At 27.9% G+C, this 18,582-nt stretch overlaps 1 protein-coding gene across 1 annotated transcript in view; it reads left to right on the plus strand.

The window, feature by feature from the left end:
- The window catches only part of LOC100210880 (protein DD3-3), an 86,671-nt gene that overhangs the window by 57,647 nt on the left and 10,442 nt on the right, over nt 1–18,582 (plus strand). Inside the window, exons 11-13 of the mRNA XM_065818261.1 lie at nt 722–966; nt 9,879–10,101; nt 10,336–10,439. Coding sequence (XP_065674333.1) covers nt 722–966; nt 9,879–10,101; nt 10,336–10,439 — 572 coding nt within the window. The remainder of the gene's footprint in view (nt 1–721; nt 967–9,878; nt 10,102–10,335; nt 10,440–18,582) is intronic.

Here is an 18,582-nt window from a genome sequence, read left to right on the forward strand (position 1 = left end):
TTAAAATATGATATTTTCTTGAATATTTCTGTATAAATAAAGCTAGGTTAGAGAACTCTAGTCTTTTGGTTTAATCTAATCTTTTTTGTTTAATCATTCCTTTGTATTTTTGTACAACAAAGTTATTATTTTTTTGTATAAGCAAAATAGACATTGTAATATTGTTGTAAGCAGGAGCACTTTTTATGGTTGACCATGTTGAACTGGGTGTTGTTTTTAATTTTTAATATAATATATACATATATATAGATATTATGTATATATATATATATATATATATATATATATATATATATATATATATATATATATATATATATATATATATAACAAAAAAATTTTTTTTGAGCATTCTAGTAAAACATAAGTTCTGCTAAAATTCTTATTCGTCTAGTTTTTTTCCTCGAACATCAGTTCTTTGGAATTCGTTCCCTTCATCTTGTTTTCCTGCTTCATATAATTTGCAATCTTTAAAGTCAACTGTTAATTGTTATCTTGCTCTGTAAACTTCATCTTTTCTCTTCCAATAACTTCCAACTCTAATAGTGGTTGCTTGCAGCCTTGTTGGAAGTGGAAATGTTAAAAAAATAAAAACCAGAGTATTATTATTAAGATGCAATATTGTTTAGATGCGTTCAAAAAATATCTGACAAGATATTTATTTTATGGAAAAAAAAAGTGAAAAAGTATATGTAAATTAAATATTTTTGTTTTGTTTTAGATGGACTGGTTCTAACTCAAACCCTAACAATAACGAAGGACAAGGAAGAGCTGGATCTGATCGTTCAAACATTCTTTTATTAACTGATCTACCTTATCCAAAAGGCAATATTCGACAAGATGCTTCAATTGAAAACAAAAAGGGTCAATATGGAAATAATATTCCAACTAGTTTGACATTGCCAAATAGAAACCTCTTAGGTTTAAACGTTGCAGATATAAAATCACTTGCTATACTTAATCCTGGTACAACTTTTGTTCCAATTTGTAGTTATAGTATATATATATATATATATGTGTGTGTGTGTGTTTTAATTTTAATTTACCCATGAGCTTTTTTATCTAAGCATAAAATAAGCACACAAAAGTACTTATTGGTTATCATATTGATTTTAGGTTTTAGATATAATACCATATATATATAAAGATATATATATATATACCATATATATATAAAGTCCTTGGCCACAATTTTATGATCACCTACAATTTTTGTGTATTTTTAACTTCAAGGGTTTGTAAAAAGTATAAAAAAAGTACAATTGCAATATTAGTTATATTTTATTGATAAAACATGTTTCCTTAATAATAAAGTAATATTTCATAATAAATTTACACACATTTTAACAAACAATTACTCTTTTCGATTGAAAATCTTAAAAAAATATTAATATTTTGTCATTCCTCCTTTCAACGAAATGACTTTAGCTATTCGGTCTGGAATACTTTTAATACAGTATATTGCTGTTGTCGTAATTTTTTCATTATGGTGCATATGATAGAGTAATTTTTCAATCAAATCCCTTTTGTTTTTTGAAACCTCGGAAGAAATTTCCTTCTTGAGAGTGTTCCACAAATTCTCAATCGGATTCAGGTCAGGAGAGTTCCATGGTCAGTCTAAAACGGGGATATTTTTTGTTTTCAGAAAGTTTGTGATCCTTTTAGCTTTATGGCGTGGAGCACTATCATGCATAAATGTAAATGTATTGTCATTTGGAAACCATTCTTGTATTTGGAGAGTAAGTTGTATAAGTTGGCTCTCCAGAACCTCTCGATATTGTATTTGGTTCATCATCTCATTGACAATATATAGTCTTCCTGTGCCTTTACCACTGACGCTATTTTTCTTTGGACAAAAGTGGCTTTGTCCAACAACATCTCAAAAGTTGATTCACCTAAAAAACACACTTGAAAAAATCATCATAGTCTGGTTAAAGTTAAATTTATGTCAACATTTAAATACTTTTTTAACAATATTTTATTCAAAATTGATAAACTTACATGTTGCCAATTTCCAACAGTCATATACTTATGATTTTTTGCCCATTGCAATCTCTTTTTTATCATTGCTAGAGTTAGCCTTGGTTTTTAGCCGGTTTGTGTGATTTTAAACCATCTTCAGCCAGACGCCTCCTCATTGTGCGCTCCGAAACTTGTATTCCAGACTTTTAAATAAGTTTTGTTTGTGACGAATCAATCACGTTTTTTTTTTAATTGATGAAAATTCACATTGCTGACTTAAAACACACCTAACTTCACATTGGTCATGATTATAAAGAAATTTTCTTTTTTTATTTTGTTCGATAGATATCCGTATTGTATAATAAGTTAGTAATAATAATATACTTACCTTAAAATTACCTTAAAATAACTTTGAGGAGATCATAATATTGTGGGACTGTATATATATGTTTGAAAACTTAATTTTTTTCAAACATGCTTTCATGCAAACATTATTATTTTAAACAGTTTTAAACATTATTATTTTAAACAGTTTCATCCAAATTAGCAATCATCAAGTGAAACAATATATATAAAAAATACTGTGGAGTATCCTCTTTTAATATATATTTTTTTGTCATGGTGTTTTTAAGATTTTTAGTATCGTAATGATTGTTAATTTGCCTGAAACTAGGAGTTATGTTAAAAATAAATCAAGTTTTTTAATTATTTAGTTTTTACTGTATTTGCTCTACCTTTACATCAGGCTCTCCATACCAAGATATGTTTAAATATTTACTATAATATATTTGCTTTTTTTTTCCCAAATGAATAATAATTACATTTACATAAGCGCTGAATGTCAGGATTGCGTAGGTAGCGGTACTATTATATTCATGAACATAAAAAACTCAGATAAAATAGAACAAATAAAATTAATGTCTGTGTCTAACTTGGTGTTTAAACTAACAATTGGTTGTGTATACCCAAAATACCTCCCCCGAGAATACACTTCCTGTCTATTGATATGTGCTTATATCCTACTTTGGTCTGAAAGTTAGCAGCGTAATGGATTTTATCAACTTGCACACCTTATTTAGCCAGCCATAACTTGCTGTACAATGGGCAACAAACCACTAATATTTCTTGCAAGGGATCTAAATGGCTACCTTACTGATTTCTTTTGTCATTCTTATTACCTCATTCACCTTGATGCACATCCTACCGGAAAATCAGCTATTCTTGACATCATCTTAAGTAACACTCCTAAATGTCCAATACCCTATCTAGCTTTGGTAATTCAGATCACCTCATTGTAGTTGGTCAGCCTCCTCTAAATTTTTATAAATCCATTTGCTCAGTTTCCCGCTAGGTTGCTTACGGGTCAGGTAGAATTGCTGACACTGTTGCACTGATACAATGTAACCATAGTTGACTCCTGTATAAAATACAAAGTGCTTGCCAGGGTTGGAGTCAAATACAATTGATCAAATACAAATACAATAATTCTAGATTTACAAATACAAATATAATTTAAATAAATATACAAAATTTAAATACAAATATATGCAATCGGGATTTTTCAAATATAAATACAAATAAAAATATTTATACTTTTGGTTCAAAAAATTACAAGCATTTTTTCAAAACAAGGCTGATAAAATGGTCTACTAAATAGAACAATGAAAAACAAGTCTTCTAACAAATATCCCTTAAAAACTTTAGTTTTTCCCAAAAAAATACTGTTTAACCTAGTTTATGGAGTTGCAAATACATTTCAAATCAAATACAAATACAAAAACATATTTAAGAAATTTTTTAATCAAACACAATGCGAATACAAATACGCTAATTTAGCCTATTTCACAAAATACAAATTCGTATTTGACCCCAACTCTGCTGCTTGAAAGAATTTTTATTATTCTATACTTTCTGTTCAAGACATCTGTTCAAGAAACAGCCTAAACTCTCGTCTTCATCAACCAATAAGCAAACCCACCTATTAACTCCATTTTTACATTTGGTAACATTCTCAACCAACTCAGCAAACTAAAGATAGGATCATCATGACCAGATGATATTTCTCTGCTTTTACTCAAATCTGGTTCATTTGAAATTACCCCATCACTCTGTATCTTATTTAATCACTTAGAAAACAGTTACTTACCTGACCAATGGAAATCAGCCAACATAACACCAATTCCTAAAATATCTAACCCGCTCTCATCTAATGACTACCGTTCGGTTGCCATTACATCTGCATTATGCAAAGTTTTTCAACACTTTATTACCAATTTCATTGTCCATTGCACCAAGCACATATGGGTCTCAAACAAACGCTTCGGTTTCCTTCCAGGACACTGTACAAGGGATGCTATTATTCAAATTATAGAGGACTGGAGTCAGGCTAAAGATAATAAAAAATCATTTTTTTTTGTATTATTCGATTTTGCAAAAGTATTTGATCTTGTCAGTCATGACAAATTACTGATAAAGTTAATGATAATTCTACCTAGCTGGCTCACTTTCTGGATTGCAGCTTACTTATTTAACTGTCACCAAAGAATTAAAACAAATGATATAGAACCACTGACTGGAAATGTATTGAAGCTGGTGTATTTCTTGGTTCAATTCTTTTCATTCTCTTTATTTCTGACATTAATGTCTATTTCCCACCTGAAGCCATTTTCCAAAAATATGCTGACAACATCCTAACTTATATAATCTACAATAAAGTTCCTGCCAACTTACCTCAATTCATTGTAGATGCCATTGCACTATGGTCTGCTGTCAATGGAATGAAACTTAATAGCTCTAAATGTAAAATCATTAGAGTTAATCCCAGGTGCTTCGAAATTCAAGCTATGCCTTCTCTTGTACTTATTAATATTGAGCTGGAAATAGTCAACAGCCACATATACCTTAGAATCATGCTTAATGAGAATCTAGATTGGGATAAGCAATAGGCAAAAGTGCACAATAATGTAAAATTAGTACCATATCAACTAAAATGCCTTAATCAAATTGGACATACTCAGCCCAACCTTCTGCAAGTCTACAGATCTTATGCTATTACTAAAGCTACTTGTTATATAGAGCTCCTGTAAAAATGCCCTAAACATTGTTGGAATTGATGTAACCAATTCAAGTGGCTTCAATAATAGTTTTACCATTGAAGAGAAACAGGAAAAGATTTGTATTAATATCCTTAAAATGATTCTTGCTGACTTATGCCCATAGCCACTAAATTAGCTCACACCAGCAGTAGAAACACAAACAGAATTCCGTTTGCTCTGAGCACTGCAAAGACTACCACCTATCAAAAATCTTTTATTAAAAAATATCTCCGTATTTTTTGTGATGATGTCAGCGACCTCTACCTACCATCAAACATTGGGAGCTCCATTGTCTTTTCAATACATAAATAATATGTTCTTCTACCTGCATTTTTAGCAACCTTTTGTTTGTATTTAATGACATATAAAATTGTACAATTCATTACTTGTTATGCTATTAGTTTTAAAGATATGTAAATAAAAAATAAATAAAAGTATATACATGTCTCTGATATGTCCTAATTTTTTTATTTAACTTAACTTTAATTTTAAGTAAGGTTAAGAATCAAGCTTAGTTAAAAGTGAAGTTTTTAAAAGATGTTTTATTACCAATATATATATATATATATATATATATATATATATATATATATATATATATATATATATATATATATATATATATATATATATATATATATATTATTGCATACTTTGATAAACAGTCTTTTGGGGGCTGCATTAACTAAGAGTTTAGGTTGGGGCAGCAATCTGTTTTTTATTGCTCTTTGTTTTTTCTACTTTTTCCAAAAAAAAGATATAGAAAAAAGGTAAGCAAAAAATGTTGCCGAAATGTTATCTATCAAAAATAGATAGTAGCAATTGTAGATTTTCCTATTCTGCTTTTACTTATAAAGATTTCTTTACTTCAGATTTAACTAAGTAATCATAAAATTAGTAAGTTCTTTAACTATGTTAACAATAAACTAAGTAATCATAAAATTAGTAAGTTCTTTAACTATGTTAACAATAAACTAAGTAATCATAAATTAGTAAGTTCTTCAACTATGTTAACAACTAAATAATCATAAAAGGAGGTACCGTATGAAAGCAGAAACAACAATTTGGAGTTTTTAGCAATATAAAAACCACTGATGTGTTTAATAAATTCTTGGAAGGTGTTTATACTGAAAATAACAAGTGCTCACAAAATATTGATAGTTTTGTTAACGGCTCTATTTATGTTGAGGCCTTTAATTTTTCTGTTGAGACAGTATATTGTATAGTAACTTGAGTATATTATATGTATAGTAACTTGAATTAGATGCAAACCCAGTACATCCCCTAGTAAATCCAGTACAATAGAACACCAAGTACTCTTCTAAAAAAACTAGATCTTGTTTTAAATATTCCGCTTTAAGTTAAATACTGTAATTCAACAATGGCTTCAAGCTTTTGTTTCTCCAATTTTAACAAATAAATATTATTGATTTAACTCACCATAACCTAGTAGCTACATTTTAACCTAGTAGCCTATTATTAGTCAAACTTGCTTTGTTTAACATTAAAGGTAATTTAATAAATTAGATTGCCACATATCTCACTGATAGATGTCAACAAGTTATTGTTGGAAGTTCATTATCAAATGATATATGTATATATTATTAATGTTAGGTCAGTAACATGGCAACTGCCTACTGCTATCAGCAAGTGTTTCGTACATAGGATTATACCTCCCTCATTGATAAAATGTAATGATTTTTACTATATGTTAAGAGATCATATTTTAGCTTGGTCTTTTTTATTTGAAAAATATAGGTATATTTTGCTTGGTCTTCTAATTTGAAAGATCTTTGTTATGTAACTCTAGATCTCACCCTAATTAAAAAAAACCTACTTCATGTGTTGCATGCTGCTAATCTTAGAGCATTTTAAAAAATCTCAACGATCATAGTACATCAGTAGGAACCTTCACTATATATCTTAGGCTAATGTTAGGCTAATGTTTGGTTTTCATATCATATTGAACTAATAATCGACAGTTGATGATGTGCAAAATTGTTTCACAAAAAAATCCTGCTATAGCTGAACTCAGTTGCTTTATTTGGTTATTGACAACAAAAACAGCATGCGAGGCCATAAACATATGATGTGCAAACAACAATGTTGACTAGATATTTGCAAATATAGTTTCTCTTACTAATTTGTTAACATTTGAAATCAGTTCCTTTCAACTTTGTTAAGTCAATCAGAATCTTTAAGAGTAGAATTACTTCATACAATTTAAAAAAATTGTGTTTGCATTAATTGCAAATCTTATTGTTATTTTGCTATATAAGTTTTTTATTTGAGTTATGTTAATGTCGTTCACTGTTACATAATTTATTTTGGAGCATGTTCTTAGTATCCAACGATATGGGCTTGTGTGTCCTTTCGAATATGTCATGTGTTCTAATGAATAATCTTATTTAATGTCTCCACATAGAATTAGCTTTTTATTTTCTTCAACAATAATATTACCAATAACAATGTAAAGTTCATTCTTTTTTTCTTGACTTGTTTGAGGTGCATATATTCAAACTATATTAGGCACTGACCCTTCTTATCTACCACACTTACCCTCCCTCCTCCTCCTCCCATAGATAGCCATCACTTTTTCATTCACTCAAACACACATTCATTTAATTACACATTCATTCACCTTAATTACATGATTTATAATTTTTTTTGCTTCTAAAATATCAACACCTGAGATTGACTCCTTTGCATCTATCTAACCCAGAAAAGTTTGTACCAGTAATCATCATATCCAATATTCTTAACACTGCCACCTTTCCAGTAAATCTCTTATTAGCAGCATGCCTAAGTTTCTTCTACTTGAATTTTTGACATCTCTTTACTTTTTTCTTGCATAGAATCAACTGAATTAATCTTCAATTTTGCTCTATTTTTTACACTGGCACTCACTAGTTATCAGATAGGTGTTCAGATCCATGAGTTGAGCTGAGCAATGATTTATTTTTGACTAGTGACTTAACTGAGCCCAACATTTCAGTTATAGACATGCCTTTTGTTAGCATGTGAAACAAGTGGTATGGTATTTTCTGTTTGAAACTTCACATTATGTGGTTTTGAAGCAGATATTTATAACTAGATGCTCTTCCAAGTGTTAACCTATTTTATTCAGTCCATGAAACTAAGTATTTTTATTGTTACATCATTACTAGAAATTTTTATTGTTACATCATTACTAGAAAGATTACTACGAGGTTAAAAAGCTCCTCTGACCCTTACCACACTAAAGTTGGGTTTTATTGAGCTGCTTACAGCTCCTCAAAGTTTCGCCTGTCCAAAAAAATATTTGTTATAAGACTAGTTTGATGTCATAATCAGGACTAAATGGCTAAATGTAAAATAAATCTAGATTAGACAGATTGCCATTGTTGAAGAAAAGGTGATTACTTAATATTTACTTATCAAAAATAATAGTGAATGTTTTTATTGTTTTTATTCATTTTATAATGCGCTTTATATTTTGGTCTTTTAAGCTCATATTTCCTTAAGAGTTCTGTGTCATTTCTATACTTAACTGATACAAATGATTTGAGAGGGTTTGGGTATCTTAATTTAAATGGTGTATGACTAATGTCAAAGTATACTTTTTTTATTATGTTCATGATCACTGGACTTATGGTTGCTTGGTGGACTTTTGTTAGACAAACACTGGTTGTTCAAAAGGCGAAATGCTTTAACTAGGCAGTTACATTGGTTGGTTTTTAATTAATTTTTGTTTGCAAAATTTTGAAATTATGTGAATTTATGATCGAGTTTAGGTTAGGCATGCAACTGTAGCTGATTTTAATAGAATTTTGGTTGAATATTTTATGTAGCATGTGGAAATGTAAGTCAATTAGGGCTAGAAAATGGTTCCCTATTTTTGTTTTGACATTCAAGCTGAACGGAGGGTTGTACCAAATGATATTACGTTAACAATGTTTTTTTTGTTGATTTTGTGGTATTGTTTTGAGTTTGCGGTAGTAGTGTAGTGGTAGAGCGCTCACTTCATAAGCGAGAGGTTCCGCGTTCGATCCCCACTACGTCCCTGGTAATACTGCGCTTAACTCGTTTCTCCGCGCAGCGGCCTTGTTCGTCAAGGTTCGTGTTTCGGAGTTATAGAGTTGAGAGAGGGTTCATACCATAAATAAGTAGCCTCCTTGTCTGTAGTGGCCTTGAGGAGGTGAATTAACACAAAAAAAAAAAAAAAAAATTGTGATTTGGAATTAAGACCAAAAGGAAAACTTCATTATTAACTCATCTATGTGCCTTTTGAACCCTTCAAAAAATGAAGTAGGACAAATTACTAAAGTTATTTTATCAAAAATTAATTGTCAATTTAAAAATAAACTTTTTTTGAATCAATTGCTTGATAAAAGTTTATTTTTTAAGTTCACAAATAAATAAACAAATCTTTTTTTAAAAACTTTTTTTTTGTTGTTGCTATTTTTTTTATTAGTATTTTTTGTTAGTTTAGTAATATTTTATATTTAATAAAATAAAAATTTATATTAGAGCAATTTTTTTTTGAACTTTTTTTTTTTTTTTTAATTTAATTTTGATATTGTTGTACATTTTTTATCTAGTTAATTATTTTTTATATATTTACTATATTTAATGCTTACAATATTTGTGAATATTGTTTGTGCATGTTAATTTTGTATGACTTTCTAATATTTACTAACATTTAAAACAATTGAAGCATTTAGCAATTAATGATTTTAAATAAAAAGTATATTTTAAGTTTTTTATTTTTAGCTTAAATGTTTATAATAATTGTTATCAACGCTGTTGATATCTTTTGTGCTCACTATAGTTTTGTTTTAGGTCAGTATGGTGGGAAAATGTCAGAATTGGATGACGCTGGAACATATTTTGATCTAGGCCCACGAAAATTGACAAGCAATGGAAATGGAACTTATTATTACATGTGTACGAGAAATAATAATTTTTCAAATCGTAGTCAAAAGGGAAAGCTTGTTGTAAAGACAGGCCGGATTTTTATGGCACAAATCGGGTTTAGTGGTGGAACAGTTACTATTGATAATAAGTAAAACATTTTGCGTTAGAATTTTTTTAACATAAATTTTTGATGTTGTCTAGTTATTGTTTCTTTATTTTTATTTATATCTTAAAATTTTAAACATTACAATTTAAAATTTGATAATTTAATAATAGACAATTCATTATTAAGTTATTAAAAACAGATTGATGATTTTAAATTATTAAGTTGAAGATTGATGGATTATAAATTGATTTAAATTGCAACATTTTGATTTAATAGTCAACAAGGGGTTTGGATACCACCAGGGCGGCTTGAAAGCGCAATTCAGATTTCTGTAGAGGAATGGTCAACAGATGATGGACATAAAATTATAAACTCTTATGGTAGATTTGTTTTAAATCATAAATATATCTTTTTTATTAATTATTATTATATTACATATTGCTATTATATGTTATGACAACTATATTATATATATATATATATATATATATATATATATATATATATATATATATATATATATATATATATATATATATATATATATATATGTATATATATAATTATATATATATATATATTTATTAGGGTGGGCTGAAACTTAAAAATAAAAAAGTGACACTATAATTACTTGACTTTGGATGCAACATGAAGATTTATAACAAAAAACCATGTGGTTATCAGTTTTAGCCAACCCAATTTTTTTTCTACCGACACAATTTTTATTCTATGATATTTTCTTGTAACATCTAAAATTAAAAAATTATTTACAGAAAACTTAAGACAAATAGACTTTTTTTCCAATAATTGACAGATTTAATATCTATTTGGTTGTTTTTCAAATACATCATTAAATAAATATAATCAAGATGTCAACAAGAAAAACATTAAATAAATCAAATAAATACATTTTGGATAAATGCTTTAAACTGTTAAAAGAACTTCCTTTTGGAAAACTTCCCACTTTAAAGCAAGTAGTTGAAAGATTTCTTTGCTTTAAAAACAATAGAGCTGTGTTCATAGAGATGTTAGTGTAGAACTATTCAATATATGGGTAAATTGTGTTTGTTCATCTGTCATTAGGGTTAAAACAAAACTTAGCAGTTACAATTTTTATAAATTTGTTAAATATGACAAAAAGAATTGAGTATGAAAGTATGAAACAGATTCAGCAGGATTTATATATGAGGCAAATCAATTATTTGATGTTCCATTTAAGCATCTATAATTTATGAAAATTAAATTACCTGCATTTGTAAAACATTCTGTATTTATTTTAATAGAAATTTCTATTTTCAGGTGACTTTTACTTTGATAACATCACACCAAAAAGTGCCAATGGAATAGATGTAGCACATGGAATATTCAAAACACTATTAGGAACAGAGCTTCAAACAAGACTGAAGTTAGTAAAGGCAGATGAAACCAATGTTAATATTGGTCATTCGCATGGCTCCATTAAATATTTAGAAGTTTTTCTAGGAGTTCAATTAAAGTGGGATGTTTGCATTTTGCATCTAAATGTTACCTTTGAGGTGTCTTGAATTTAAAAGTTACCTTTAAGGCATAATTTCTTGGAAATTGATAGAACTACCAAAGGGAAAGATAAATTTTCTGTAGCCATTGGCTCACAGCTGAATGGTAATGTTTCCAAATGGGGTGCTGCTAAGTTATGGTTAACTCTAAATCCAAAATTTGTTATACCAGACAATAAAGTCATTTGTTTTATAGACTGACCAATATTATGCTTATCGCATCTGTTGGGGTGTAATCACAGAGAACATAATTGATGATTTGGCCTTTTTAGAAGTTAGACTTATAAACCATTCTCATTGGCTAAAATTAGCATGCCAAATCTTTTTTTAAATCTACTAAAAATCTGAAGCTTTTTGCTTATTTGCGAATTTATAGCAAAACCGCTGTAGTTAAGATATGAGTGTCACAGCCAAAATGTTGAAAAACATGTAAAACTTGTTACAGAAGCTTTAGCTTCTGCTGATGGACATGGTCGCAGAGATGAAGTTATTTGAAACAAAATTACATACAGAAAATTAATCAAAAATTTCACATCAAAAAGTGATTTTAAATTGTTTTATTGAAATTGTTGATTTAAAACTATTGAAAGAATCCCAAATGTTTGTAATATACCTCATTATTTCAACTAAAAAACAATAAAAAATTTAGATTTTAGGCAATAACTTCATAAATAAAGCTTTTAGAAAAAAAATGTTATTTCAATAAACAATGTTCTATATTTTGTTTTGCATTATTTGGTACCTAATTGATGCTTGTAGCTTATTTTATAATTTATTTATGGTTTCTTTTTTTTTGTGTGCATTTTTAACCAATAAAATGTCAAAAATTTTACATTTTGAGGCTTAAACCCAAGTCTCTTGGCTAAAACTAGTAACCAGTGACTTTTTTCTTCATAAATGTGTTTTACAGATCAAAAGCCAGGTATTAGAAGGGGACACTTTTTGATTTGTTAAAATTTTTTATTTTCCAGTTGTCGTTTTTTAATTTTTAATTTTCCAGTTTTGTCTCAACCTGTTAATTAACCCTCTGGGTTAATTAGCAGGATTGAGACAACTGTATAGATCAATTACTGCGCTGTGCTCTATCTTTAAATAAGTCAAGTTTTCTTTAAACCTCAGTTAAAAGTAAAACCTAAAAGTAACCCAAAATATTAAACATAAAAACCATCCCCACCACCTAACTGTTTTACCATCACCTAACTGTTTTTCTTTTACAAATATTCTTGGTCTGTCAGACAACTTTCCATCAGTTGAATCTTACAAAATTTCTCTTGTAAAATTCACCAGACTTGCTTGCTCTTTGTAAGACTAATTTAAATTCCACTGTTCCTTTTTCAGATCTCAGTGTTGATGGATCCTTTGATTCGCAAAGACTCCAAAAATCACATGCTTGACTTGGGGGTATGCATACACATCAATTCACCTATTAATAAAATCAGGTTTGAATCCTTTGACGATTCTTATATATGCTTCCAATTAGTGTCTCTTCACTCCTTCAATTTTCAATTCATATTTTTCCTGATGAGAATGATTAAGATATTGCTTTTCTCGATTATTTCTCTTAATGTGAACTGAATGCGGCATTTTGCAGTCAGTTGTTAGCCTCTATGGCGATTCTAACAGGCTTTTTATAGCTATATCATCAATAGTTGTAATAGTTTCCAATGTTATTAATAAACCCAGCATTTGAAATCTGACTTTACCATTCCCTCAGGAATTATACTATGGAATGTTAGGAAAACATTATTTGATGTAATTTTTCACTCTCACGATAATTTATTATATATATATATATATGTATGTATATATGTGTATATATATATATATATATATATATATATATATATATATATATCAGGCCTTGTTAAGAAGCGCTACGCAGCTCGCATTTTGCTTGCGAAAAGGCGATTTGCCTACGCGTTCAGCAGTTTTGCGCTACGCAAAAATCTTTTAGAATATTTAAATTATCTTTTGATTACCGTTAACCGTTTATTCAGAAGAAATAAAGTCGTAAGTAAAAGCATTTAACCGCAATTGTAAAATAATAGATTTTTTTGTTAAAGAAACAGTTTGCTTCATAATTTTTTTTTTGTTATTAAAAATTTGTTTAAAAAAAAAAGTGTTTTAAGTTTTATCTTAAGGAATTAAATATATAAATTCCTTTTAAATATAAAAATTATTTTTAGTCATAATAAGTTTAAAAAATGCACGATTTATTTTGATGTAAATATTTTATTAATAAGATATTTTGTTTATTGTTAATTCAATAACGTAAAGTTTTAATGACGTTCATTTAATTTATGAAAATAAATTATGATCACGAATATGTTATCGGTAACTGATAAATAACAAAAAAAAACTTTATTGTTTAAAAACATTATTAAAAAGAGTTCACAAATTAAATAAGAAAAAATGTTTTAACAGTTAATAAAATAACCAAAAACCAAATATAAAATCATAAGAAAATAAACAAATATTTTACGTTTCATGAAAAAAATATTTTTTTTCAAAATAAAATTTAGTTCATATTTAAAAAAAATAATAAAAATGATTTTTTTAATAAGAACTTAGATTTTATTTGTAACTTTTGTTATAGTGAGAAAAAAAACAACTGTTTGTATGATTTTTAACGCGTTAATAAAATAACTTTAATTACAGAGCGGTACTTGAAAAGACGCTAGTGACGCAATATAACTTCTAATGATGCAAAATATATTTGCTGAGTTGAGTTACTTAGAAATGCGTTACGCGTTTTCGCTACGCAGCGAAATCTCGTAACAAGGCCTGATATATATGTATGTATGTATATATTTAATGTTTTGTTTTTATTTTTTGAGTTTTATATTTTTATTATATGAGTTTTTTATTTTTATTTCTATTTTAGAAGTTTTGTACTATAATCACACAGGACTTTAGATTATCAAATATATATTTTCAGCTTGCAATCATATTTGTATTATACAAAAAAGGAGAAAGATTATAATAAAATTGATTGATTTCTTTCTTTAATGTTAATAGAATAAACTGTTAATAAAATGTTAATAGAAGAAGGAAAAAAACCATAACTTTTTTTATCCTTTATATCTAGATAATACCTACCTAAAGCAAATTTTTCAATTGATGCGCAAAAAAATTTTTTGCGTGTTTTTTTTCAAATATGCAATTCTTTCTGATTATTGAGAAAATTTATATCTTCTTGTCTACTTTATAAAACATATATTTTATCTTTTAAAATGATATTCACCGTTTTTTTTTTTTTTTTTAATTTCAAAAACGGCAGGGTTACTTTCGGGGAAGAACTTTATGCAGATTCCGAATCTGCAAAAAAAAAAACAATGTCTTGCTAGGTGGGTCAGCGTTCCATATTTTTGAAACATATCAAAGGTGTCTTTTTCTTCTAAAATTGAATGTAATTCTGGAAGTTTGTAAGCAATAAAACCTGCGATATATAAAAGCTCTTGTTTGCAATCATTTAGGCTGCTTAAGAATATTGGGGGCCAATAAACTTTTTTGTAATGATCACCATCAGTCCTTTTTGTTTTCTTTATCATTCTCTATTTGACACTATTTTTGATGTTGTTTTTGATAAAATTGACTTAGTACTTTTTATTTATCCATTAATTAATACTATTGTTATTGGCTCGTAACACTGTTTTGGCTCTAGTACCATTGGCCTTGCTGGCTCTAAAACTCAAATACCTTGTCTTTCTCAATCAGACAACCAGACAGCCTTTTCTAGACAACCTTAATCATTTATTTTACAGATAATGTTTTAATTAGTGTTTTATGAAGCACAGATGTCACAAATACTCTTTTTTAATTCTTGTGCTTTTTTTCCCTCTTTTTGATGACTAACCTTGCACCTGCTTTAGAGAGATAATACATTTAGAGAGATAATTACATCTAATACATTTATGTTGTATGATTGAATTTTTAAAAATTATTGAAGTGATAGGGTATAGGACAAAATTTAGGAAAAAAATATCAAAATTTAATGCATAAGTATCAGTTGCAGCAAAACCTCTCAAAATATTGTAGTGAGATGCAGCCTGTGGAATAATAATTTTTACTATTTTTAGAATATTGTATATTGTAATGATTTTTCCAGGATTCATTAACACCCATTAACTCATAGCAGTATTTATATAGTTTTTGAGTGGACCGTAAATCTTATACATGGGCTGCAACCTGTGTGTACAGTGTGATGGAAAAGTAAGCATTGCAATTCCATTTTATTTCACAAAATCTAATCCTGCAATAGGGTTGTTCGCCGTAAACAAAAACTTACGAAAATTTCGCATTTTTATCTTCTGTATTTCAAGTTGCTATCGCGGAAGTTGTTCTTTTGCAAATTCACCTTCCGTAATGCGTTATACAAAAAAAAAAAAATTATTCCATAATAGCTCTTTACGAAAAGAAATTTGCGAAACAAATCATTTCGAAAGAATACTTGCGAAACAGTTCCTTATGGAAGGAGCGTTTTGGAATGTGTGCTTACAGAATAAACTCGAAAGCATTCATTAAACTGTTATACAAAAAAATGTTATTATTTATTATTTAAATAAAATAATATTGTTAAATGATTCTTCAATAGTTTTTACATATATATATATATATATATATATATATATATATATATATATATATATATATATATATATATATATATATATATATATATATATATATATAAATATATATATATACACACACACACTAAAAAAAAGATAGAAATTTCTACCTTAGGGTAGGATATGTGATATATCCTTAGTAAGGTATAATTTTCTACCTTTTAGGGTAGAAAATTATAATAAAAACAATTATTTGTCATACAATTTTCTAACTTAAAGGTATAATTTTCTACCTTATAAGGTAAAAAATTATACCTTACTAAGGGTATATCACATATCCTACCATAACTAAAAAATTATACCTTTATTTTTTAGTGTGTATATAAATATATATATATATACAGTGACCTTGAAAGATTAAGAAAGTTAGGACGACGGCGGGGGAGGGGGGAAGGAGTTGCTGAAACAGAACATAAGGGGGCCCTAACGCAACTACAACCTAAATAAAAAAACTGAAACTTTGAGTTAGTTTGACGGAAAGGACAATATATGTATATATATATATATATATATATATATATATATATATATATATATATATATATATATATATATATATATATATATGTGTATGTATATATATATATATATATATATATATATATATATATACTTGTGTATATATATATATATATACTTGTGTATATATATATATATATATATATATATATATATATATATATATATATATATATATATATATACAGTGACTTATATATATATATATATATAAAGGTTAAGAAAATTAGGCAGCTAAAATTTAAATAGAAAAAACTGAAACTTTAAGTTAGTTTTGAGGGAAAGGACAACGCTTCCTCCGCAACATGTCCCTATACCAGTGTTTACATGCATTAATATTTATCAAGTACCGACTTTGGTTCACTTCCGACATTCGGTTGTTTATTGTCTTTAGCTTTGCAGAAATGGATGTTTACTATTTATAAAAACTTAGGTATACTATATAAAAACTTAGTAAAATATTTGGTTCCATTACATTTTTTATTATTTTTATCACTAATTTTCAGACTAGTTACAGCTCTAAAACTTTCAGCGCTTGTATAGTCCTGGTGAGCTTCCATGTTTAAATTGTTTTCCGAGGCGAAGACTCAGGAAAGGGTTGTATTTTATGTACCCGCTTTTTTGCTGCAAAATCTTGCAACTAAATTTTTACTGCTCTCCAAAATAGCCAGAGCTTTAAAATTTTCAGGGAGGGGAGGATCAAATTTAAAGCGTACGTACTTTATGGAGTAGTTATTTTTTAGGATTGATTACATGAGCTATATCTTTTTTTGATTTCAACAACAGCATTGTTTCCCAATCACGCAATTTTATTCGTATAAAACCGTCTCTTTTTTTCCATTAACTTACTGACTCAGGGACTAATTAACTGCTCTCTCACAACTTCGGGTAAGTAATGAATATAAAGAAAGGAATAAGAGAAAAACTGCCTTTGAGTTAAACTAACGACAAGTTTACAGTAAAAATTAGTTCGATAATAACCTTTTTTTTTTTGACCGATTTACTATTTGAGGCAAATCTACATGATCCCAAACAAATGACTTACATGCTCTAAATTTTCTTTTTTTCCCCAAAATGGGAAAGTTTATGTTGATCAAGTTATGTTCACTATTTAACTCTTGTTCATTGAAAGACATTTTTAGTATATTTTATGAAAATCTAGGTTTATTTATAAAAATTTACTAACTGAAACTTATCAATATCATTATACTTATAATAATTAGTATTTTAGTTACCTAGTTAGTTATACGTATTTGATTCATAAAACGTAATTAAATATTTTTAATATGCCGCGTTTCGTAAGTGTTTTTCCGTTATGAAATTGTTTCGCAAGTTTCAGTGTGAAAGAGTTTCGTTTCGAAAGAAATTTGGTTTTTTATCATTATTTCAAAAAATAAATCCTTAAAATGTTCATATGTTGCAATACTGAAAAAAAAATTTTATTATAAACATTTTGGTATATAAAAATTTTAATTTTTACAATTATATCAGTTTGGCCAACAAAATTTTTTTATAGACTTCAAAATGTCGTTCAGCGAAAGAGCTCGTTCTGCAAGTGCGACTTCCGTAAGCGCTATTTTCATATGTAGCAAAATAGTTTTATTTCATAATTCAACTTGCGAAAGGCGACATTTCGTAAGTAGCATTTGCAAAATGAACATCGTCGGGTTTTTTTGTTTCGTAAAATTTGGTACAAAAAAAAAAAATTCCTGATTCTCAATATCCTTTCGAAAGAATTTCATTTTTCCGGAATTGTACGAAATATTCCGGTTAACAACTCTATCCTGCAATACTAAGATTTAGTGCATTTTGTATTGCGTACAAATTGTTGTAGATAT

The sequence above is a fragment of the Hydra vulgaris genome, chromosome 14 (genome assembly GCF_038396675.1).
Source record: "Hydra vulgaris chromosome 14, alternate assembly HydraT2T_AEP".
Lineage (NCBI taxonomy): Eukaryota > Metazoa > Cnidaria > Hydrozoa > Anthoathecata > Hydridae > Hydra > Hydra vulgaris.